The sequence below is a fragment of the Sceloporus occidentalis genome, unplaced genomic scaffold (assembly GCF_023333645.1).
Source record: "Sceloporus occidentalis isolate IW3139 unplaced genomic scaffold, rSceOcc1.0.p SCAF_6, whole genome shotgun sequence".
Lineage (NCBI taxonomy): Eukaryota > Metazoa > Chordata > Lepidosauria > Squamata > Phrynosomatidae > Sceloporus > Sceloporus occidentalis.
In genome coordinates, this window is record NW_028316986.1 from 134372902 (window position 1) to 134399850 (window position 26949).

At 40.0% G+C, this 26949-nt stretch overlaps 1 protein-coding gene across 3 annotated transcripts in view; it reads left to right on the top strand.

Annotated features, from left to right (window-relative positions):
• LOC149311424 (EARP-interacting protein homolog) overlaps positions 1-26949 on the top strand; it is a 96890-nt gene that overhangs the window by 14583 nt on the left and 55358 nt on the right. For all 3 annotated transcript variants that reach the window (XR_016281794.1, XM_089531030.1, XM_089531029.1), the window contains one exon: positions 11415-11547. Coding sequence is in view for 2 of the 3 variants with exons in the window: in XM_089531030.1 (XP_089387156.1) it covers positions 11415-11547 (133 nt within the window). In the remaining variant the exon portion in view is untranslated. The remainder of the gene's footprint in view (positions 1-11414; positions 11548-26949) is intronic.

Sequence of the window (26949 nt, forward strand, 5' to 3'; positions counted from 1 at the left end):
TAACTTAATACTCTTAAAGTTAATATTGGTGCATTACTTTCTAAAAACAACTTTTAAAACTCCAGATCATACATAGAAAATTGGAGGAGCTATGGTTTCCCCCCAAATAGGTTTAGGTTTTCTTATGTACAGGGGGCCCTTCCCATCTGTATCATTTTTGATTCTGAGCCCCTGCCCCACGGATGGGAAAAACAATGTACAATTCAAAAAGCAATGTACAATTTTGATGTTCCCAGGAAAGCAATATGCACTTTGACACAAATGTAATTAAAATGTCATCTTACTTTAAAAAAAAAAGTAACAATTTAGGGGAAATGCAGACATTCTATACCCACTGTTAGGTATATTGGTGTGTCTCCCAAACTGTGAGATTGAAAATGTGAGAAAGCAATTCATTCATAAAGGCTACAATTAGGAAGCTAAACAATTACAACTACGGATCGAAAGAATTCAAAGATATAGCCATGTTAGTCTGTAGTATCAGTATGTAGAGAGATCTTGTAGCACCTTTGAGGCTAACTGAAAGAAAGAAATTGGCAGCAAACTTATGCAAACTCATGCTGCCAATTTATTTCTTTCAGTTAGTGCTACAGGTGCTACAAGATCTTTCTTTCAGTTAGTGCTAAAGATGCTACAAGATCTCTCTATGTACAGATCAAAAGGTACATTATGCAGACCAACAAAGGGGGAACAAAAGACTAGGATTTTACTATTTTGGAACAAAAGACAGACCAGTTAACCCTGATCTGTCAAATGAAGAAGGTGGCCTAACAATGGCAGCAAAGCAGATTCAAAATGACAAAGGTGGGAATCTTCAGCAGTCGGATCTCTTGAGCCCTAAGGCAAACCTATCATGGAGTCTTCTTCGCAAGATTAGTTCACATCGCCTGTAGATCAAATAGATTAGGTATAGATGAGGATTTCCATTTCAGCTCATGTTTCAACATGGTGGCAAATTCTATTGTACAAGCACATCTGTAGGTGTTGTAGAAATATTCAGAGCACTTGGAATAGATACAGCTGCCTTTCTGCAAAGTGTTCCAGAAACCTATTTGAGAGAGAAATAACAGGCAATTGCAACTGGATCAAGCTTTATACAAGAAATAGGAACAGAACAACGAAAACCAAGGGCTGATCACTTGAAGACACTTCTAAAAGCTTAAAGCACCAGAGGTGACCACGACAGGTTTCTATTCTTGCTGTATAATATTCTGTTCAGAATTTTCCTTTATTTTACAGTATGTTTGAAACTTCATATCTAAATGAGTTTTAATATAGGTGTCATGAAAAGAATGTATCACATTTGCTCATAAATTCCTAATTTGAATTGCAAAATTTATGTTTTTAAAATTATTCATGTCTGTCAAATTTAGGTTTAGATTCTATATGGCAGTTTATATTTATCCTACCCCTGCAATTTTCTGCCAGTGCAGTGAGTCTTTATAGACAATGCAAGCAGGAAGCCCCTTGTGCGATCTGCTCTTGGCAGAATGTAAAAAGACATGTTGTTGTTATTATGCTGTGGTTGTTGAAATTTCCTGTACAGGCAGACCGTGTATTACTTGGAGGCTCCATTTCAGAACCCTTTGCATAATAGGATTTTCGCGTATAATCTGGAATGCTATTTCTCTTTCTTGAAATGAATGACAAATTGTGTTGAGATCTTATAGCATCTTTTTAATCACAAATTGTTCTCCCTAGGCATTTTCTAGGTCCTCCAGCATGGTTCTGTGGTATGCATCTGCAGCAGGTTGACCATAGAGTTGTACTGGATGACCGAGAGATTCCTCATTTTCTATGGGGTTTCTGGATGAACCATCTAGATCTATTTCAGTCTGGTTTCAGGCCTGGATATGGAACAGGTACAGCCTTTGTTGCCTTGATAGATGACCTACACAGGGAACTAGACAGGAGGAGTATATGCCTGTTGGTTCTCCTGGACTTTTGAGTGGCTTTTGATACCATCGATCATGATATCCTTCTGGACCGCTTCTCTTGGGTGAGGCTTGGAGGTACTGTTTTACAGTGGCTCCATTCTTTCCTGGAGGGGCGAACCCAGAAAGTGGTCCTGAGGGACTCCTGCTCGATCTCCTGGCCATTGGACTGTGGGATCCCTCAGGGTTCTGTGCTGTCCCCTATGCTATTTAACATATACATGAAACCTCTGGGAGAGAGTTTTGGGATACAGTGTCATGAATAGGCAGATGACACTCAACTCTAGTATTCCTTCCAACTTCAATCCAAGGAAACTATCCTGGTCCTAAACCAATGTCTGTCATCGGTACTAGACTGGATGAAGGCAAACAAGTTGAAACTTAATCTAGACAAGACAGAGGTGCTCCTGGTCAGTCGGAAGGCAGATCAGGGAATAGGGATCCATCCTATGTTAGATGGGATCATACTGCCCCTGAAGTCACAGGTTCGCAGTTTAGGGGTACTCTTTGTCGCAGCTTTGAACCTGGAGGCCCAGGCTCTGCTGTGACCAGGAGTGCTTTTTCACATTCAAAACTTGTGCACCAGCTGCACCCGTTCCTTGATCTGGCTACGGTAGTACATGCCTTGGTTACATCCTGTTTGGACTACTGTAACGGGCTCTACATGGGGCTACCTTTGTTCAGAAAATTCAACTGGTTCAAAGAGCTGCTGCTAGACTGCTAACAGGGCAGATTACAGAGATGACATAACGTCCCTGCTGAAACACCTTCATTGGCTGCCAGTTTGTTTCTGGTCAGAATTCAAGGTGCTGAGATATATATATATATCTCCCTACATGGCTCAGGTCCACACTATTTGGCAGATTGTACTGTATCTCCTTGTATGAACCTGCCCAGACTCTGAGATCCTCTGGAGAGGCCCTTCTCTTCATCCCAACACCATCACAAGCACAGTTGTTGGGGATGTGAGAGCGGGCCTTCTCAATGGCTGCCCCTGGGCTCTGGAACTCCCTGTCCCAGGAGATCAGAATGGCTCCCTCCTTGATGGCCTTCTGTCGGCAGGTTAAGACCTATCTGTTCACACAGGTGTTTAAGGAATTGCTATAAGGACAGGCTGGGATGTTGTATCATTTCAAAAATTTGTTACAGTTTTTATATGTATATAATTTATCTTTTTAAAATGGGTTTTATACTTTTAATAACTATCTGTTTTAATTCCTTTTTAATATATTTTTTTCTGTGGTTTTTAATTGTATTGGTTTTTAATGTTTTGAAGCCGCTCTGAGTCCCAGTTCTGGGAAAAGAGTGGGATATAAACAAACAAACAAATAATTTGTCCTCCAACATGACTCTATTTCCAACTTCTGGCTGAAGCAAACCATAGAACTGTGCTGGAGGATCTAGAATATAACTAGAGAGAACATATTTTTTTCTGATGCTTGTAAATAAACCTTGCTATATAAATTCACATAATATGCAGTCCTTCTGTAATTACCATTCATTGTTTTTCAAAAGGTCATACACAGTATACACTAGAAGATAAGGCATTCTCCCCGCCCACCCCATAAATGGGAGATTTAACTTGCTTACCTATTAATGTGAAGGACTTGCAAACAGTTTTGAAACAAAGGTGGCTCTCTGTCTACCTACAAAAGAATAAGGCTGAGGTGGTTTTTCTAAAACATATCAAAAGAAGGGATAGTATATCAGACTTAATGGTAAATTGTATCATCAACAATATTTGGCCCCAGGAACAACAGAGTCTAGAGGCTCTGCAATTTTGTTTGCCTCTTCTTTCCCTTTTGCCGTTAGAGATGTATTGACTCTATCCCCAGGAGGTGCTTTTTATTTGTTAAAGGGAAAATAGAAGGACATAGTTATACTTTTACCTTAATATACCGTTCAAATACAGGACAATATGAATTCCTCAGGGGTGTCCTTATTAAGCTATAAAAATTCCAGGAGGGTTCACTCATTATTAGGGATGATCTAAACATGATTGCAGATTCTGAAATAGATAGAAAGGGACAGAAAAGAAAAAAGAAAAAAGAGAACTTTCCTTGCTTTCAAAGACCCCTTATCCTTGGAAATTTGCTAATCCAGGAGTAAGAGATTATTCTTTCTTCTCTCTATGCCATGATACTAGAATTGATTGTACTGTGATGTCCTCAGTGTTAGTATTGGTTATAATAGGCACTGGTATCAAACACCAAACCTTTTCAGACTATTCTACTATATTTTTACAGATGAAATTTCCAATAGATAAACCTAATACATACGCTTCGTGACTACATCCCCTTCTTTTTCAACACCCACTCAGTGTTGACAAGGTTAAGAAAGAGGTGATATAGTATTTTGAGCTTAATGAAACAGTTTATATGTCCAGTGCAAATGTGTGGGATGTCATCAAGGCAATTGCCAGAGGCATTTATATCACTGAACTCTCAGCTCTTAAAAATACATAATTTAAAAAAGGACAAATTATCAAAGAAAATAATGAGTATTGAAAAAAAGACATAAAAAGTTATGGCGTTAAAGATATATGAAGAGCTAATTCACAAGAGGGCAGAATTTTAAAGTTCAGAAATTAATAAAATATAATTGTTGCTCTATTTAAAACAAAAATATTATGAATTTGGGAGGAAACGTTCAAGTCTGAATTATTAGTTCATATGCTTAAAATGTTACAGTCAGTAATTCCAGTGGAAAAGGGTGACCAAATATGGGAAGCAAAAGGAATTGGGATAAAAGAATCCCAAATCATTCATGCTCATATATGGAATAAAGCATTTGTTCAAAATAGATATCCACTCTGGAGGCCTGATCATATACAGCACATTGTGTGAATGTTTTGCAGTGGATGCTCAAGTCCTGTTATATACAATGGTATAGTAAAATGTCATCCTTATATAAAATGGGGATATTTTCAGGCCATGGATGATTGAATCTGTGGACATGGCGGGCTGACTGTAATTTGTGACATTTGTTTATCTCATAAATTGTAATTCATATTTAAAGTATTCTTTTCAGCAAAAGAAAGAAAATATGAGGCTGCTATCGAGAATGGGATCTCACGGTTTGTGTCTCCTGAAACTGTCTTTAACATGTTGTAGCAAGCATTTTGTGATCTTATTAAATACATTACAGAAGTGGGTGAACCTGTGGTCTTCTAGTCCTGTTGTCCTTTAATGCTGGCCATTCTGTCTGAGACTTAAGGGAGTTACCATATACTCTAACTACATCTGGAGGGCCAGTGTTTGACGGAGAAAAGCACTGACCACATTAAGAGATGAGTAGCTTCAGATATTAGAGGCCAAATTTCAGACAAGGATATTGTTGTCAGTGGTAGCATCCTGATTGGACAATATAGAGATCCTTTTCAACACTTGATTAGTAAATGTCTTCAACCAAACCAATTGTCTTTGGCATATCAGCATATTTTTGTGCCCTGGGATGTTTTAAAGTGTTCTATAGAATAATAATAACAATAACAACAACAACAGTACATAATACATTTATTTATACCCCACCTCTCCAATGAGATCAAGGCGGAATGTTAGATCGAAAATATTACTGTGATTCAGGCAACTTAATTGTGTCTGGTTTTTATTCTGCCAATAATTTCTCCTTTCTCATTTCTCTGGTGTGTGTGTGCCAGCGTTAATAATTGAGGTTCAAGGTGGTTTCTCTGGGCGTTAATGAGCAGCTAGAGTTAATGGCCTTTAGCAGTGCTTGAAGCCATCAGCTCCATGGCTTGTGATTAATCCATTAGAAGTGTCATGAACCTCTATTGTTATTGCTTAATTTAGCAGCCCTGGTCTCTACATAGGTCAGGTAATGGTGGAGCTTTGAATAGTTTCTGGCAGATGGTGGCATAACATGCAGGTTGCACTGCTTCAGTTTCTGAGGCAGCAAGGTTTGAGGATGGAATCACATAGAGGAAACTTAAGTTATGAAGTGGCTAGTGGAGGGAGAGTTAATTGCAGCCATGTTCAGCTTATAAATATTCAGTTACTATAAATAGGAAAGCATTTGGTCGTGTTTTGGAAAGATAATGTGGATGGGTGGGCAAAAGTTATCAAGACCCTACTGCATCTTTTGCTTGAATGTTATTCACTGAATAGTTGTCAGAGAAATAGAATTCTTCATGGAATATCATATATAGTGAAGAACAGAAATCACAAATATTAGTGTGATGAGGAAACCATTCTGCAGACTAATGTACTGTATGTTACCTTTCCCCCTTCACCTCAGCACAGATTTGGATGAAAAAAATCCAGATAAAATGAGCAAATTGAAGACACAAAGAATTGAATCTAGTTCTGCAGGAAGCCTCTTCCACATAGAGAGGGACCTCTTTCTATTTAGCATAAGTTCATTCAGAGGTACTAGGGTTTCAGATGTATTACTCACTAGTACTTGCAGATAAATATTTATGAAGTTTAGCCATCTTAACTTGGTTTGAGTGACATTGTGCCTATTTTTCTCTGTTCATTCTTTAAAACCATCTTATATATGGTCTGGAGAGCTGAGCTAATAACTGATGATTCCACTGAATATACTCTCTTGTTGTCAAAGAAATGGAGACCTAGTTATTACACAAACAAAAACATAAGAGAGTGTACAATATGCAAGAGATTGGCTATAGTACCACTGTTGACAGTTATTTGCCTGCACATTTCCTTTTAAGGCAGTCTTTCTCAGATATTTAAAAATCATTAGTAAGTATTATTGCGCTCTTTGCAGGGGTACCTCTATAGTACTGTTGCTGGCAGTTATTTGCCTGAACATTTCCTTTTAAGGCAGTCTTTCTCAGTCATTTAAAAATTATTATTATTATTAACCTTTATTTATGAAGCGCTGTAAATTTACACAGCGCTGTACATGCAATCTTTTCAGTTAGACGGTTCCCTGCCCTCGGGCTTACAATCTAAAAAGACATGACACAGAAGGAGAAGGGAGTGGTGGAGGGAAAGGGTAAGAGGTCCAGCAGTTCCTCTCTACCTCCGAGGCCTGGACCAAGGCAGATGGACTGGAGGGAGGGCTTGGCTTCATAATGGATGGTTAATCATTTTCCAGGGATAATACATACTCTCAAGTAGGATAATGCATTTTCAGTACATAGCAATACAGGAAATGGTTTGATAAACAGGCACCAAAAGAACATCAAATAGTAAGCTACAATTATGCAATGCCTGGGAAGGCTTCTCTGAACAGGATGGTTTTCAACTCTGTTTTGAAGCTGGTTAAAGAAGTGATGGCTCTTGCTTGTGGAGGAAGAAGATTCCAGGAGTGAGGGGCAGCAAGTGAAAAGGGGCGAATCCAGGATGGGGCAGAGGAAATCCTGGGCTGTGACAACAGGCCTTGACTACCAGAACGGAGGGCCCTGGTGGGAAGGTGAGGAGAAAGAAGGTCTGATAAATAAGGAGGGGCCAGTCCATGGAGGGCTTTAAATGTCGACAGCAGGAGCTTATACTGAATGCGGAAAGGGAGGGGGAGCCAGTGAAGGGATGCCAACACAGGAGAGATGTGGTCAGAGCGGTGGGTGGAAGTGATAATGCGTGCAGCTGAACGCTGAACAGAGATTAAAGGACGGAGGTGAGAAAAAGGAAGCCCAGCCAGGAGGATGTTACAGTAATCAAGTCGTGAGATCACTAGGGCATGGACCAGGATCTTGGCAGTAGAGGTGGAGTAGAGAGTCCTAGTTCAAACTTAGGTTGTGACTTTCTCAAATGAGTCAATTATATTTGAAATATATAAATACAAATACTGTATATAAAGAAAAAGAAGCCAGAAGAGCAAATGAGGTGGTGGCATATCCATCCTAAAACCACAGAGAGAAGTATCAGGAGTTAATAGCAGGTTTTATGGGTGCCCCTATTTCCAAATCCAAATGATAGGACTGTGGTGTCATCTTCTACATAGCCCATGTGGAACATGTGACCCATTTTTAATTATTTATTTTGTTCATTTGCATCCTGCCTTTTCCCCAGTAATAGTACCCATGGTAGCTTACACCACGTTCAAAACAATACAGATTAAAACTATATGAAAACATCTGTAAGGAGTATTAATATAAATACTACAGAAGCGAGAGTTAATCTATTTATAAAGTTAAAACCATTAAAATTCATTAGAAGACGGTTTACAAACCACAAAACAGCATAGCACACCATTAAAAGCCCATCCCAGTCAGTTTCTAAAAGCCTGGTGGTACAAGAATGTTTTGATTTGCCAATGGAAGGAGAAACCATTTTGACTTTCTTCTAGCAGGAATTTCAATGTCTGGGAGCAGCCCAATGGGAAGGCCCTCTCCCTTGTTCCCACCAAAAGACCTTCAAAAACTTCAGTACCTCTCCTGAAGATCTTAGAACTTTAATGGCCTCTTAAAGGGAGGTATTGTCCCTCAGATAGCCTGGACCCACGCTGTATAGGGCTTTAGAAGACACCACCAACTTTGAATTGTGACTGGAAATAAACTAGCAGATAGTGGAACTTCCACTTCTGTGAATACCAAAAGTCTTCTTTGAATCTTTGAATGCTGGTTCCCTACATATTTGTATTTTTCTGGGAATCTCGCTAGAGAAGGCATATCAAACATACAGCTCTTGTCTGAGCTCATTTGCCTCATGTGTTAGCATTCAGTGCCAAGCAAATATTAAACATATTTTGAGACACTTATGAATGTTGTGAGGAACTAACAAAAGGCAAAATAAATGCACACTATATGTTAAGTTTAGAAGGAAGTGCCAAAAGTAATGTCTGTAGGAGCCATCTGAAGAAAACCTTGTCTAAGGAAATTGAAGATTTGACTTCCTTTCTACAGAAGTTTGCTGATGAACCTGCAAAACCTTTGTGCTGACACCTCATCTAGTTTCACCTTCAGTGCTTTCCATGTCTCCAAACCAGAAGGGTGCAGAAAATAATAATAATAATAAAAATCCTCTGGAAATGGTGACATACTATATTTAATAACACTTGTCCTTAGGGCCTGACGTGGTTCTGAATCATCTCACCAGAGAGGAAAGAGCAGCTATGTCTGACTTTGAGGGACCTGAGATAGGGCAGAAGGCACTTCTACTTTATGTGCTGAATGACCCTCTTTATATGGTTAGTAGGGGCATATAATACATGTTGGTGGAGCAAATTGAATTTTGATTTGTGGCTCACCTTTAGGGAATCAATTTCACTGCCAAGGAGACTACTTCATAATTTCAACGCGAGGCTTCCCATTTTTAGAGAAGGCTGTGAGAGCATATAGATGAAGCAGCTAGCCAATCTAGTACAATCTGCTCTGCACTGTTTCAGCAAAGATTTTGTGTGTGTGTGTGTGTGTGTGTGTGTGTGTGTGTGTGTTTTAAAGTGGTCTTTTCAGGCTAAGTACTGGAAGGGTTTTTTATAATGTAGACATCCTATTTTATGCAGACATTGTACAACAAGCTGGAAAGAACATCTGTCTCTGGATGCTCTTCTGGCTTCCAGCTTGCTTTGGCCTCTTATTATGTACGCAGATTGGAGACGGAAATGAGTTAAGGGATTTATCTCAGGACAATTGGTTGCATAAACAAATCTCATGTGGCATATCCAGAAAAGCAAGTAATTGTGAAGCGTTTCAAGCCTTATACTTGTTGATAAGGTATTGGCCTGAAAAACAGATTTTCTCTATTTTGTTTTTGGCTAGAAGTTCCAAGTTTTTCATTTAAAAGAAATCATAATAAAACAAGCTGTTTTCTTTCTTTTCATTTTTGGCATGATATTGCTGGTAAGATTATATGTAGGATGAATAAAGTAGATTTGAAGAAAAAGTAGTTAAACATAATGTAAAATATTGGGAGAAAACTGAAGGTATTCTGCCTCCTGCATTAGTGCAACGGGTAAGTCTCGTGTTTCTTCTTTGGCTCTTTGGAAGTACCCATTGGGCTGAAGGAGCAACTCTATGGAGGGGCTATATTTTAATGATAGAAAACATGTTGTTTCTGGATGGCAAACATTTCAGAACGCTCCTAGAGAGTTATTAGACGGTTTTGAACCAGATCAATGCATGGTATAAGGGGGGGATGAAGAAATCTTTCTGGATTTAAGGGTACCTTTGGAATTTGGGTGAAGTATTGTGGATAATCTTAAAAAAATAACTTTTGTGGGGAGCCTGCTTATCTACAAAAATAGTTTGCATCATTGCAGGGTGACCAGATGTCATAGCCGCAAAGGAGGATAAGGAACTGCAAAATATAGGACATTCATGGCTCTATCCCATTTGTCTATGGACCTCTTCACTCTACACAATTATAGTGTTATGATCCCGCTTTAATTGCTGTGGCAACATCCTCTAGAATCGTGAGAATTGCAGTTCACCAGGGGTTATTTAGGCTGCATCCATACTGCAGAAAATATCCAGTTTGATACTGTTTCAACGACCACGGCTCAATGCTGGGAATGGTAGTTGGTGGTGACACCAAAGCTCTCTGACTGGGAAGGCTAAATGTCTCACAAAACTACAGTTCTCAGAATTCCATGGCATTGAGCCATAGCAGTTAAAGTGGTGTCAAACTGGGATAGATCCATGGCTCTGGAATTCCCATCTTGATAAAACCACTTAGAAAATAAGATCATGATTATGCCTTATATCTGGGTTCTGAAATATGACCCCCACAGGCATTATTGTGCCTGCGGACCCTTTCCTTGCAACTCACTATCGTCTTTTCTGTTGTGTTTTTTTAAATTTTTTTTTATAATTACAAAAAATAACTGGGAGGCCAAAATATTGCGAAACCAAGCACTGGCCTCCAGTATCAGCTTTGTTTGCAAGCATGCTTCTGTCCCTCAAACACTTGTTTTAGTTGTAGTGTGCATCTTGCTTGTATACAGAGTGCACGCACCTCTATTTTATTTGAATTTATGGGCTAATAATAAATGTTTTGCATGTAGGTTTCCCCAGTGTGACATGCAAATACTGCACCGGGGAGGCTAAATGTCTCACAAAACTACAGTTCCCAGAATTCCATGGTATTGAGCCATAGCAGTTAAAGCAGTGTCAAACTGGATTATTTCTGCACTGTGGATGCAGCCTTAGAATTGTCAGCTAGAGATGAGGCTGAAATGCCTCATCAGACTACAGACCTCATGATTCCATAGGACGGAACTATGGCAACTACAAATCGGATAATGTTGTTAGAATTGTATAGTATGATAGGTTAGGCATATTTTAATCAGAAGGGAAGTGCAATGAATAGATTTTCAAGTGAATGTATAATTCTTTGAAAATACTTTCTCATTTCTTCCCTCCTATTTTTCCTGTTGAATATGGGATTTGTTCATAACATGAGGTAACACCTGGTTCAGGATCTATATTCCAGATATTTTTTCCAGTTCTTATTGCATGATCATATTTATAAAATAAAAACCCATCCTGCTTTCATTCAATACTTCTGTGTAATTAAGTCCCTCTGAAAAGACCTAATGGTTGTTGTCTCACGTTTCTAGATTCACATCATTGATTTTGATGATGAAAATAACATTATCAACAAAAATGTTCTACTGCATCAAGTTGGTGAAATTTGGCACATAAGTGCCAGTCCGGCTGATAAAGGGGTACTGGCAACCTGCTACAATAAAAGTAAGTATAATGTGAAGATTTCTATTTGCCGCTGTTCTTCCTGTAAGACTTCTTACTTCCCACAAGGTAGCTTCTTATCTGGCAGGATGTATATGATATGAAAATGCTTGTCTGTAAATGAACTTGTTTACTGTTTGTATTCAAAACAATCCCACTGAAGGGAATTTTAGCTCAGTTTAGTTTAGTTTTAATTCTAATAACTATGCTGAGCATGTTTGGGCTTGGGCCATTCCCTCCTGTTTATAGACATCATATATATCCTCAAGACCAATGACTTGGATGACAGAATTGGGGTCATACTCATCAAATTTGCAGATGACACCAAATTAGGAGGAATAGCTAATACTCCAGAGGACAGGATCACAATTCAAAATGACCTGAATAGACTAGAATGCTGGGCCAAAGCTAACAAAATGAAATCCAACACGGAGAAATGTAAGGTACTCCACTTAGGGTGGAAAAATAAAATACACAGATATAGAATGGGGGACACTTGGCTGAATGAAACTACGTGTGAAAGGGATCTAGTAGTCCAAGTAGATCACAAGTTGAACATGAGTCAACAGTGTGATGCGGCAACTAAAAAGGCCAATGCAATTTTAGGCTGCATCAATAAAAGTATAGTACAGTGGTACCCCGGGATACGAATTCACCGCGTTACGAAATTTCCGGGGTACGAAAAAGTTAGATTTAAAAAAACTGTTCCGGGTTACGAATGATTTTTCGGGTTACGAAAATCTTTTCGGCGCGTTTCGGCGCGAAATTCAAACCGCGGCTAGCGGCTAGCGGCTTTCCAGCGGCTTTTTCGGGTTGCGAAATGTATCGGGTTACGAACGGCGCCGCAGAACGAATTAAATTCGTAACCCGAGGTAGCACTGTATCTAGATCAAGAGAAGTAATAGTGCCACTGTATTCTGCTCTGGTCAGGCCCCACCTGGAATATTGTGTCCAGTTCTGGGCACCACAATTCAAAAAGGAGATTGAGAAACTGGAGCGTGTCCAAAAGAGGACGACTAAAATGGTGAAGGGTCTGGAAACCATGTCTTATGAGGAAAGACTCGGGGAGTTGGGGATGCTTAGCCTGGAGAAGAGAAGGTTAAGAGGTGATATGATAGCCCTGTTTAAATGTCTGAAGGGATGTCATATTGAGGAGGGAGCAAGCTTGTTTTCTGCTGCTCCAGAGAACAGGACCCGGAGCAATGGATGCAAGCTCCAGGAAAAGAGATTCTACCTCAACATTAGGAGGAACTTCCTGACAGTAAGGGCTGTTCGACAGTGGAACTCACTTCCTCAGAGTGTAGTGGAGTCTACCTCCTGGGAGGTCTTTAAGCAGAGGCTGGATGGCCAGCTGTCGGGGATGCTTTGATTGAGAGTTCCTTCATGGCAGGGGGTTGGACAGGATGGCCCTTGTGGTCTCTTCCAACTCTACGATTCTGTGATTCCATGATTCTATGATTCTAAGAGATGAGACACTGTATTATTTTATTTATTTTTACTGTGCTTCCAGCATTGATCAGTACTATATTTGGAACAGAGGCATTTGGCTGCCACACTTCACATATGAGGAGCATTTGTATTTCTTTAATATATTTCTGGTCAAAGGCCTTGTTGGATAGTGACCTGTGTGGGTTCTGTTTTCTACATCCTTTCCAAAGCTGTAATGTCATGGCATAGTGGTGTATGTGTTAGACTAGAACTCTGGAGACCAGGATTTGTTTCAATAAATGGCCATGAAACCCACTGGGTGACCTTGGGCAAGTCACATGCTCTCAGCCAAAGGGGAAAGCAATGTCAGACAGCAATCTGAACAAATCTTGCCAAGAAAACCCCATGATAGTTTTGCCTTAGAGTCACTATAAATCAGAAACTTCTTGAAGGCACACAACAACAAATGTGACACTGACACAGTATCAGGTTGGTTGGGTTAGTTATTCACATTGTGTGGCTGATTCTAAACTAGATTAACTTTTAGTATCTATGACTGTTGCAGGTTGTATTTATATATGCTGTAAACCATGTGTAAGTTTTTAATGCAGATCCTAAATCTGTTACTAAAAGGAAAGTAATTCCAGGATTCAAAAATAACAACGTCAGCTAGCACATCCTGAGGGAAATGTTTTATCAGTCCTCTTGCTGTGCTAGTTTTCTAGTTACAATGAATTCTGTTTAAGGTGAAGGTTGAGAAATTTTGATTCCTGATTTGACATCTGAAGTGGTTAAAGCTAACACTACCATCTCACATTTACTATACTCAGTGGGAATTAATTCCAAGTATGTCTGTATAGTTTCAGATGTAGTTCCTGTTCTCTGCTGCCACTTTAAAAACTGCTACTAAATTTGGAGAAGACATCTGTTATAATTCAAAACTGAGATGGAATTTGATAGGCATTATTGTTGTGTAAGAATTTCTATGGCACTAAAAAAATTATAACATTACATTACCTACTAATAATGAATGTGCAACTAAGTAACATTTCATGTCCCTACCCCCCAAACCTACCTTAACAGTCAGCAGAGCTATGGAAGTCTGTCCTGCTGCTGATTTGGGTGTTTCCTGCTCCCCTCCACCAGCAAGTGAAGCTATAAGAATCAGAAGCAGGACACCATCACAGTTCCTTGTCACACTGCAGGTTGCTGGGAGAAGGAGGTTGGAAATGTCACCCTGCTGCACCCCAATTGGCAGCAGAACAGACCTCAGTTTCATGGTGCAACTGCTGGCTGTTGAGCATTTGTTATTGTGGCAGTAGCACCACTGTTGCGAATGCATAATATTAGTGAATACAGAGCAGTTACAGATTTGTGACTATAGGTTATGACTTCGTGACTGCAATACAGGATGCTAGCTATTGTAAATAAAAGGGGTACTACATTTGAATTATGGTACCTTACAAACTTCTTGCTCATGGGTGTAGGTGGGTTTCCAAGATTTTGTGTACTATAGCCACACCTTATGATGACTAAACTGCCTTTCCTTCATATAATGGCTGAGTCCTTTTCTCCATGGAGAAAGATAAAATGGGTGTTTTCTGTGGTCTCTGCCTGCTGAAATTATCCAGCTCTCTATATTGATTCCTGGGGGCTATCCGGTAGTTGGAACCAGTCTAAGACACCATTACTGATATAGAGAACTATTGCTATACATCCTTTTCACATATATTGTTGTCAAGCCAGTGTCCTCCATGCACAGATATAGGATGCAGGACACCTCGTTTGACAACAGTATATGTGAAAAGGATCTAGTAGACCACAAGTTGACCACATGAGTCAACAGTGTGATGCAGCAGTTTAAAAAGCCAATGTGATTCTAGGCTGCATCAATAGAAGTATAGTATCTAGATCAAGAGAAGTAATCGTGCCACTCTGTTCTGCTTTGGTCAGGGCTCACCTGGAGTACTGCATACAGTTCTGGGCACCACAATTCAAAAAGGATGTTGACAAGCTAGAGCATGTCCAGAGGTGGGTGACCAAAATGGTGAAGGGTCTGGAAACCATGCCCTATGAGGAGAGACTTAGGGAATTGACTATGTTCAGCCTGGAGAAGAGATGGTTAAGAGGTGATATGATAGCCCTGTTTGAGTATTTGAAAGAATGTCGCTGAGGCTGGAGCAAACATGTTTTCTGGTGCTCCAGAGACTAGGACTCAGAGCAATGGATACAAATTACAGGAAAAGAGATTCCACCTAAACATTAGGAGGAACTTCCTGAAAATAACAGCTGTTTGATAGTGGAACACACTCCCTTGGAGTGTGTGAAGTCTCTTTCCTTGGAAGTGTTTAAACAGGCTCTGGATGGCCATCTGTCAGGGGTGCTTTGATTCTGTGTTCCTGCTTGGTTGGGGGGTTGGACTGGATGGCCCTTGAGGTCTCTTCTAGTTCTGTGATTCTAAAAACTTACCCTTTCAGGCTAGTATTTTAATATGTCTAGTTCTTGTATAGGTAACAGCCACTAGTTGGAAACTAAATCCAATGTTTGTCCTACCAAAGCAGATCCTTTGGGACTAAGTCCCATTCCTTTCATTGCTTCTAGTCTAGGCAGGGCTAATGTTGGGTCTAGGCTTCTAGTCTAGGCAGGGCTGATGTAATGGTTTTAATTTGTATAATTGTAATGTTTTTATTGAAGTTTTATTTATGTATTGCAATTTTTAGTCTGCACAAAATATAGTCATTGCAATTTCTATCTGTACACCGCTTTGATCACTGCGGAAAAGCGGTTTATAAATAAAACTTATTATTATTATTATTATTATTATTAATGTTGGCTTTAGCCTTTGGATTTTCACCATATGATGTCAGTTTCTAGAGATCATCAGTATTTTGAACCCATGGAAGAATGGGTTATTTATTTATTTATTTTTGAAAATACAGGTTGAGTCTTCCTTATCCAAAATGCTTAGGACCAGAGCTGATTTGGGATTTTGGAATACATGTACAGTATTTGCATACATGTACAAAATGAGGTATCCTGGAAATTGGACCCAAGTCTAAATGCAAAATTCATTTATGCTCCTTATACACCTTATACACATAGTGTTAAAGTAATTTTATATGCAATAGTTTTAATAATTTTATGCATGAAACAAAGTTTGTGTACACGGAACCATCAGAAAGCAAATATGACACTATCTTGGCCACTCATGAAAAAGGTTTTGGTTTTTGGAATATTTTGGAATAATATATAAGGGAGACTCAACACATATTAGGTAATAATTGCTGCCTGTCTGGATGTTTGTTCTGTATCTGTGTATGGCCTTTGATGTGAAGATTTAAGGAAGAAACTTGTTAAGAAGAGTTAAACAAATTCCTTTAAAAATGTCAGAGTGAAGAGGTATTGAGACAAATAGTTTTTTAAAAAGAAAGAAATATAGCTTAAATATTTATAACATTTATTAAACGAAAACTTTAACACAGTAATTCAGTCTCTTTTACTAGAACATCACTGAAGTACTGCTGAACAAATTATAGAGTTGGGAAGGAAAATTTGCCTTCTGATAGTAAGGCAAGGAGGTTCCAATTTGTATATGGTAAACAACTAGAAGTACACAATAATGAGTGAGTAGCTGTTGGTATAATCATGGGAGGACATCCCCCTCTAGCAGCTTGATCATTATATCTTGGATTGCAATAAATCTTCTCACTTTGAGAAGGTGAAAAGGCAAAAAGGATAGTAGATCATTCCGGTACCTGAGTAGCTGGCAGAATTAGAACAATGAAGAGCTGACAAAGCACTGAACTGAGATGAAATACAGCCCATGGATACTCTGCATCACTTAATTTTCACAGATCTCATTAAAGGGTCTCAGAAACTCTGAGAATGCAACAGACTTAGTGGGGCAAACTGGAAATCTATAACCTTTAATCTCTTCCTGTCTGTGAATGAGGAACATGGAAAGACACTTAAAACAGGTTCTTCTGGAACCTAATGTTGCTAATTTTGTAGTAGGATGCTATTCTTTGCCAAAGCTTCAATGTATATCATTATTAAGAATTCTGTGTGGCAATATAGGGTTTCAGTGTTGCATAACCAAGACCCCCATGGATACCAAAATGGATCCTTTAGTCCCATTATATACAGTGATGTAGTAAAATGATGACTCTTATATAAAATGGCAAAATCAAGGTTTGCCCTTTGGATATAAAATATATATCTATATTCAAGCCATGGATACAGAATCCGTGGATGCAGAGGGCTGACTGTATAAAACAAGTGGTTGGTTTTCCTTTGGAACAGGGTGCATAGATCAGTACCAAGGAAGGGGCTATAACTAATTCTGAATTTTGCTTGTCTTTATTACCATCTGCCTTCTTGCCTCTTCACCCTGTTCCGTTTAATCCTTTATCCCATTGTGTACAGCAATCTTGTAGCACCTTTGAGACTAACTAAAGAAAGACGTTGGCAGCATGAGCTTTCGTAGACTTAAGTCTCAAAGGTGTTACAAGATCACACTATATACTGATTCCACAGACTAACATGGCTATATATATATTTATTTGGTTTCTCCCATTGCATGTGAAAATTCAAGAAGAAGGGGTACAGCAGCGTCTGTAAAGCAGCAGGCTAAAAATAGCCATAGTGTTTCTGGGGCCAAATTCTTCTTTCTTAAAAAGAAAGAATCCAGAGATTTCTGAAACTAATTCTTTCAGCTTATCTCATTCCAAAAGGCTCGTTGGAATTGTGTTTCAGTGGAGGGATAGTACTTTTCCTACAGCACATAATGGAGTGGTTCAATAATACTGAAGAGAATATTCGATGGATAATGCTGCACTGAGCTCTTCAACCTGCACTAAGCAAATTAGATGTCACTAAAAATGGCTTCCAGAAATCTGAACTATTGATCTAATTGTTAAATAAAATGTGGGAAAGGGCACATTTTACACACATTCTCGTACAGCAAGATTATCCTGACCTTCTGAGCAGAGGTGATTAAATATATAGAGCCACTTTTCAATGTTGTGTGCCTTGTATTTTAACAAACCTGCGCTTAAATTGTTGCTTTCTGTATGGTGCTTCTCCATAGAGTAGAATAGAGTAGAGGGATAGAAAGGGTTGTGGCTGCACCACTAATCCTAGTGGACTGGACACTCAACTCCCCTCTCTTCACTGTTTAAAGCACATGAATGATTTTTCATACAAGGAAAGAGTAGTTTAATGAGAAAAAGAGAGTGTGAAGATGAATAGAGCAGTTCATTTTCAGCTAATAGTTCCTGCCATTCAGATCCATGCATCTGCTGCAGTCCTTAAACACCGGCCCATCTGGCCTGTAAGGAAGACCCTAGCAGGGCATATTGTGCCACCAGCACCTCATTGGAGTAAAAAAATGGTTGGTTTGTCTGGAGTTACTCGAAAGATTCAATCATATCATTGCACTTGCTACAGAATGACATGGGGAAGACGGATGACCTGGACCTTTTCCAGAGAGTTGGGATGAATGTCCCACATGATGACAGTCACTTCACTATTTTGAGATCACCAACCTACTTGTAGGTCCTAAGAATTTCTGTTCCTGGAGAAGGAGTAATTTCCTCCCTAGATGCATTTTATTGCCCCAGAACAGTGGTTCGCAATATTTGACTTCCCGTGGTTTTTTTGGATGTCAACTCCCAGAGTCACTGATCCATTTACCATGCCTCTGTAGGCTTCTGGAAATTGAAGTGGGAAAACATCTGGAGGATCAGAGGTTAAGAACCAGTTCCTTAGAATATTTTCTCAAAACAAACAAAACGTCTCCACAAAAGATGGGGAAGGAAGTGACAGGGACGAACTTTCCACAGGCAACAGGTCTATTCTCCATCAATTTTTGACCAATAGAAATGCCAACGCTCTGAAGTGGAAACCTGCTGTCCACTGTCCACATTCTCAGCAGTATCATTCTTCCCTTCTTCCATACCTCCCAAGAGGGTCTACATCCTGTGCCTTTACCAGCACCATTTGCAGATGGTTCCCTGGAAACCCTGGCAGTTTCTTTCATATTTCTACCAGTTCTGATCCCTTTGACTCTGCTCTCACTTTGTGAAGGACAACCTGACCAAAGAATAGTGTGAATCAATTCGGACAGGATCAGTCAATTGTTCTTGTATTCAAGTGGTCATAGCTTAAGAGGTTTGGAAGAAGATATTTAATTCTGTTCAGACGGTAAGAACTAATTCTTCCCCTCCCACTCCCTCTTACCCGGTGCTGTTGCTTTCATCCTATTGGGATCTCCCTCCTTTCCCCAGAATTCATGGCTGCTTATTTATAAATATATTTAAATAATATGTTAGTGGGGAAAGCCATGATTGATTGTAAAAGTTGGGAAGGCTGTCAGTTGTAGCTTGACCCTGTTATGTGTGCTTGGTGGTGCTATTTTTCCTAAAGCTGTTACTATTCATTTTTACAGTTCTCTGTTCTTACCATGTGTTTGGGGGTTGAATCTTGTTGCCTTGTCAGTGTTCACAGTATTCCAAGGTGTGATATGCTCTACAGGTGCAAATATTGTTCAGATGTGAACACCACAGGAATCATGTTGGCAGGAACGAGAGTCAGTATATATGGCACACTTAAACGGAGGAGCTTTGAATGAAAATGTAAAGTTCACTAGTGACAAACACACAAAGCTGGTCTGCAGTCTGCTCTTGTAATGGCTGATTTACAAGGGTAAAAAGTTAATTAGGAGCTTCTTTACAAAATTCTAGTAATTTTCCAGATAAGCTAAGACATTGAGATGGGGTCACATGTAGCTCTGTCTCAATGGCACTAATAGGAAAAATCTGACATCTTGGCATATTCTCTTATTAAGGAAAAATGTCCCTAAATGCCTTGGGCCCTAGGCACGATATAAATTGAAGAAATATATAAAATGAAATAAAATAAGTATCACAGATATTTTTCAACAAATGATTTTCCTCAAATGATTTTTGATGTGAACTGATCTGAATATACTGCCTTGTGTATCTTACTCCTAATAAACACCCTTTCCCACCAGTGAGATTAGTGACCAGATGTAGGAGATCCAGGTTAAATTCCTAATGAGCCATGAAACTCACTGGGTCAATCACTCTCTCTCAGCCTGACCTGCTTCCCAGCATTGTTGTGAGAATAATGTCAGAAGGAGCAGAGCTATGTATACCACCTTCAGCTCCATGGAGGAAAAGTGTGATAGAAATGCTGCAAATAAATAACAAAGAAAAAGTGCTTGATTTGAATGGTTCTCTACACAGCCTGATTCTGGGATAGAAAGGGGTGGGGAGATGGAGAAATTGCTTGATTCCAAAGAGGCATAAATAGCACAATAAAGTCACTTTTAAAACAAATCAGTTATATGCCAAGATACTGTCATTTTTAAAACCAGGACAGATTCATAAGGTCTGACACTGGTAGCTGTAGAAATGCCGATTTATCACATCAGCTTGACAGCTGCAGGAAATTAAATCTGCTCTCCCCCCTTTCTCCCCCCACCCCACTTTTCACCTTTTACTTCTGTGGAAAATCCTTGGAGGACAAAAAGACTGGCATTGCCACCTGCCCTCTCCTTCAGGGTGAAAGCCTTTGTCCCCGAGCGAGATCAGCTGGCACAATAGATATGTAACGTATACCTCTGCTGCCCCAGCATCACTGGCTCAATGTGCGATGTAGCAGAATTAATAATACTGTAGGGATCTCACATTTGCATTACTTGACTTTATTGGAAGGGGGAAGAAGAAGTAGAGGAGGAGGCGATGTGCCGTCTCGCATTTCATTAAGACTTAAGCATATACATTTTGTAACTTTATTATTGCTGAGAAAGAGGAAGTGAGTGAGCCGTGTTCAGCGCATCCATCTTATTTGGATTTAAAAGCGCAGCCTTTTGATGCCTTATGGAAATGTGAGGCAAAAGAGGGCAGTGTCATCCCTGGGCATTGACTAGGCTGGGTAGGTGGGGGGTTGTGAGCAAAGGGTTCATTTTGATTAAAGGCTGGCTTATCTACAGTGGGAGCTGCAGTGTGCCCTTGCCTCTTACAAGTCAGGGTTCATCCTTTTGGAAAACTGGGGCGTGTGGGTGGCTGGGTGGGGAGATGATGATTCAAAGGCATCTGTCATAAATATTTCAAATCTGTGCCTGCAATAAGAGTGCTCTTCATCATTCTTCCCTTGTAAAAAAAAAGGTGAAGACTAGACTAGAAAGCACTCTTGTGGTAATGTGGTTTTGTGGGGAGGTGGGATGTGTGTGTGTAAGAGAGACAGAAAGAGTGATTATACACAATCATAGTGCAATGATGGAAAAAACCAGCAGAGGGCAAAAGCCTCATAAGTGTAGGTGCTGGTCTTTTTGTCTGCTGCAAACCATCCACCTTGCCCTATGTCGAGAGTTTTAAAGATTGGGTGGTAAATAACCCGTTCTGAAGGTTCTGGGTATGCTTCTTCTTTTTTTTCCCTGTCAAAAATAGTCATTAATATATTCTGTCCTCTCAGGGCTTCAGGTATTCTGAAAAAACACCTTTTAGTGTTGCACTAAAAATGCCTATGTGAAGGCTGTGGCATATGCAGCACTTTGGGTATTTTCCTCCATTTTCTTTCTCAGGTTGCCTTAGGAGTCTGGAGTGGAAGAATACATCCCCTTCCCCTTGAGTGTTGTTCATCTTTCCAAATATACTATAATGTAATCTTTGCCATAGCAGCACAAGAACAGTCATCTGTTGGAAATTACATTCTGCACTGGAAGAGCAGACATTAGTATCACTTAAGTACGTGTCATTAAAAGGTGGCAAAAGTAGCAAAGATTTCTTTGGCACAACGAAAAATGATGGCCCATTCTAAAACAGCCCATGATCCTTTCTCTGTGGCCATCATTCTCACCTATTGTGCAAAAAGCAACTTGGCATTTTTAAAAATCCAAAATGTTCATATGGTGCTATGTTTACACTAAGACTGTTTATATTTTAGGAGGATTTACTGGTAAACTGGATTCTTCATTTATTTAAAGCATTTTGACTCTACTCATCAGCCAGAAAGGCTTCTAGAGCAGCTTAAAGGTCAATATTTTTTTTAAAAAAAATGCATTGGGATTAATGGAATCCTATTCTTAAGCAAAGTAATCTAATTTCAAATAAAATGCTTTGCAGATTCTTCATAAGATTTATTAGACTGATTTGAGATAGAATATTTCCCCTACACAGTTAGAAGTTTTCTCTCCATTCTCTGTCATATTTTCAAGGCCATGCCTTTCATGAAATAGAGAGATTTCATGTAAATGTGAACTGAGCCATTGGCTCCTTTTCCAAAGCCTCTTTCTGTCCTTCCTCTCATGGTGCCCTTTGAGCCATGTATAGTAGACCATTTGTAGCAACAATGTGAGAGCCAGTGTGGTGTAGTGGTTTGGGCATTGGATTATTACTCTGGAGACCAGGGTTCAAAAGTTTGCTTAGCCATGGAAACTGACTGGGTTAGCTTGCCATAAGTCCAGAAACGACTTGAAGGCACACAATAAGAACAAGCAATACTGTAGGCTTTCTAGTAAACATTTCTGTGTCCTAAATTTAAGGGGTTCTGACTTTCCGTATTTGTTTGACTAATATAGTAAGCAGAACTACATGCCACATTACATTTCCTTACTATATAATGGGATGGGCAAAGTATGTTCACTGAAGCTGGGTGATTTTTTAATCCTCCAACCACTCTTCAAATAGTTCACAGTTTCTTCAAAATGCAGTGATTTGTTCCTCCTTTCTCCCCATAACTGGAACACCCCACAATCAGCTGAAATTGAAATTGAGAGCTTGTCTGTAATGACCCAAAAACCACACGTTGTACTGATCTTACAGTGGCAATAAACTGGGCACACAACTATTCTTGACGATTTATGGGGAAGTTGTGGCATATTCACAGGGAATGTGTTTCAGGGGATGTTAATCTGATTTCTAAAAATTTACCTTATCACAGACCTTTTCTTAAAATCTGGACTTTCATGTGTGTGGCTGGTGCTCCAAGGCAGCTTCAGCATGTAACTGGGTGTGGGAAACATTTTTGGTGGGCAGGACTAGTTGGTTCCAGCAAGCCGGTGTGTGTCACCATGTTTTTCTACTTCAGTGTATGTTCAACCATGAACATGAACCAGGCTACCCCTCCCTCTTCTTCTCCCCTCTGCCTGTCACATTTATTTTCACTCTTTTTGCTTCCCCCTCCCCTACTCTGATCCTCTTTTCCACTCGATCAGTGTTCTGTCATCTTTGTTTTTATTTCAGTGAATGGAATGCACACATTCCTCCCCCCCATCATTTGTTCGCTCACGTGTGTGGAGATCTCATGCACTTCCTCCTTCCCTGACTCCCGCATAATTTGCTCGCTCACTTGTGTGGAGATCTGCTGTGTATATATTGGGGGAGGCAATGCATGAGATCTCCACACAAATGAACAAGTGAATGGTTCAGGAATGGGGAGAGGAAAGGCATGCACTGCATTCATTGAAATAAAAACAAAGATGACACAACACTGAATAGTAAATAGTAAAAAAGTAAATAGGAAATAGGAATAGTAAAAAAGAGTGAAAACAAACATAACAATTGGGCAGGGGAAAGAAAAGGGAACAGGTAGCCTGATCTAACCCCTTACCACTGATTTCATGGCTGGATATTTACATAAACACAGTTTTATTTTTTATTTCTCCGTTTTTCTTCCCCACTAGTCTCCCTCAGACTTTGGACCTCTGACTACCAAGCAAACAGTCCTGGCTTACAAAATTGGTCCTCCAGTTCTCCATGCCTTACTTGTGAATTTAGCAGGACTACTAAGTAATTTGCTGGTTGCAAAAAAATGATGTGTTTTGCACTTTAATAATGGCAGGCTGAACCAAGAGGCAGGATGACTGAAAAGCCATACTTAAAAACCTTGATTCCTTTTGAGCCTCCTTCCTATTGAAACAGGCAAAGTGTGTTTCATCTCCATTAATAGGAGTGATAAATCCTTCTGTTTGTCAGTGGCAAGAATGAGGCATCTAAGACTAGCTGCTTGCTCCTGTCATACAGGGAACATTAATGGGCACCAGCTGGGCTGTAGCTATAGCTGCTACGCGACTTTAACTTTGCACAGCAAGAGCTGCTGTGGCAATGGTGCAGAAGTACCTCCTGTGCAGATTTAGAAGTACACTTCAATTGTGGTTCCCAGGGCAACAGAGTAATGGCAGCCAGCTGGCTTTGTACCACCTGTGCGCATCAAAGAGCAAGCCCTGTCAGCCACTGAAGCCTCCGCTCAGCTAGCTCCAGCATGGATTTCTGCAGACAGCACCTTTGGTCAGGGTTAAAGCACTTGGGAATGTAATAAAATGATGGCTGACACACGTCTGTCCATTTCCCTCATAGACACAGATGCCTCTGTCCAAGAAATAGTGGCAATATTTCATTCTCACATGAATTGAAATAAAATTAGATGCATACCTATTCTAGATGTCCCCCCCTTGCTCCCATTAAGAAAAATACTGTAGGAGAACATAGTACACAAAGTCTTCTAGATTGTCCTCATAATTGTTGTGTGAAATATAACAAATAAAATACCAAAACACACAATTCCGTAATCTGACCTTCATGGAAATGCAAACAATATTTAGATATGGTGTCCATTGTGCATCAAGTCCCATGTTTTCTCTAAAGAGGGGAAATGTATTTGGATTTTTTTTCTTTTAGAAATCATGGTGTCTGGCTGCAGAAAATAAATTCATTATCAGCTCCAAGTGCTCTTTTTCAACAGATATTTAGTATTTGATTTTCAGTCATAACAAATGTTAAGAGCGATATTACTGACAGACAGCAGTTTGTCCTGCATTGTATGTTTCTTGGTACCAGTCTCTTAAGACTGTTGCCTGTCTTAATTCCAAAGAAACTATGGCGCATTACAGACCCCCCATTTGGGGTGGCCTGTAAGCGGCCCTTTCCCCGCTGTATTGGGGCCTCAGCTGCCACAACGGCAGCCTCCGAGGCCCTGATCTGCCGCTTCTCTGCGGCCTGGAAAGGGGTGTCCTTGGGGCTTCAAGCCCCAAGGACACCTGGCGACGGCGGGGAGGAGGAGAAAGGGGCTGCTTGGCCCCTTTCTCCTCTGCATCGCTGGCGCAGCCATCTAAAGGCTGTGCCAGCGACGCAAACCTCAGAAGGAGCTCCGTTTCGGAGCTCCTTCTTGTGCCGCGGAAAGGGCGCTCTAGGCACCCTTGCACGGAGCGATGACATCACGTCCGCGCCGCCTCATTTGGAGGCGGCGCGATGGTGACGTCATAATGGCGGCCCCCGTGTGGAACGGGTGCCGCCATTTTGTACGGACTGGGTCTGTACAAGGGTTAGGGTCGTCAGGAAGTGACGCCCCTTTCTAACCCTAGTACGTCCTCAGGACTTACTTTTATGCCTGTTTGCAACGGGCCTAAGAAACCAACATGAGTAGATCTACCTTTGTAGTTCTTATGATCTAAACTTGTTTAATTTTGCGTAAACCTGAATACCACTGATGCAAAATTCTTGGTTTGTTATACAGTGTTATACATTTTATTGTAAGCCAAAGTGTAAAAAGAGGCTGCGGTATAATATGCTCACCAGAAAATTGTTTTGAGTATCTCTGTTTGTGCACATAACTGAGGTGTAAATGTGTTAAATATATACACAGACATGCATGCACAACTTGAATTTAATCATGGTGTGCTTTCTATTAATCAACACAGAAATAAAACATTCACTTGATGTAATGGGCAGCTGCCATTGTTCTCTTTGTTATGCTCAGAGCGGTCAAGTTTAGAGAGGGAGAGAAAGAAAGAAAGAGAACTAGCTGCCTGACTGGGAGAAATGTAATTTGCTCATGTTTCCTGTATTCTTTCCCCAACTTTACAACAACCAATAATGGCTTGGAACCAATTTTGCCAAGAAAACCCCATGATAGGTTTGCCTAAGGGGTGCTGTAAGTCAGAAATGACTTGAAGGCACACAACAGCAACAACAACACGGCTTGTAGGGCTTGGGAATGGTATTTCTCCGTGTCCCTAATTCACCATCACCAGAAAGGAAAGCCCACCCACCCCCTCTCTGGTTCTCTACCTTAATTCCCAATTCCTGAGTTAAATAGGCACATATCTACTGGTATCTGCAAGAGATTCTGATTTTTAGTGGTTGAACATTTTCCACAGAGAAGGTGGTTTAATCAAGGAAGCTCAGTGGGAAACAAGAATAGATGTATATGCAAGTTGATTTGTGCATGGAAGTTCCTGATTTGGTACTGAAAGAGAACTGCTAGAATGAGCATATGTTCAGAGGCTGAATCATCTAGATGACACCTGGGTGCCTATAGTTTTTACCTAGTATAATTAGTCTCCATACTGAATTACTGTTCTGGGCAATCACAATTAGAGATGTAAAATTTCCAGAAATTTTGAACCTAGGGGTAAAAAATTGACTTTTTCTTAGAGATTGGAAATCACATTGTTACTTTAAGAATATAGCATGTATTATTTACATGATATGTTATAGTTATGACCAGTTCGGTCAGACAGTAAAGGTATACCTTAGAAAACAAAGCTGATATGGTCCTGGGCAGTACTTATTTCATATAATATTTGGTACCAGAGGCAGAAATAACATAGAAGGAATAGTGTTATGTTCTTATATCACACATACACAAAAAGAGCAGTTCAGTGTATTTCAGCATTTTTAAAAAATTTAAAACTAACAATATGCACATGTGAAATGAAACAATCACATCAAGCAAGTCTTGCATAGAGAACCAGTGTAGTGTAGTGGGTTGAGCATAGGACTTTGACTCTAGAGATTGGGATTTGGTTCCCCATTCAGCCATGTAAACCCACTGGGTAACCATGGGCAAGTCACATACTTTCAGCCCCAGAAAACCCTGTGGTTCAACTTAGGGTTGCTATAAGTTGGAAACGACTTGAAAGCACACAACAACAGCAAAGACTTGCGTAAGTAA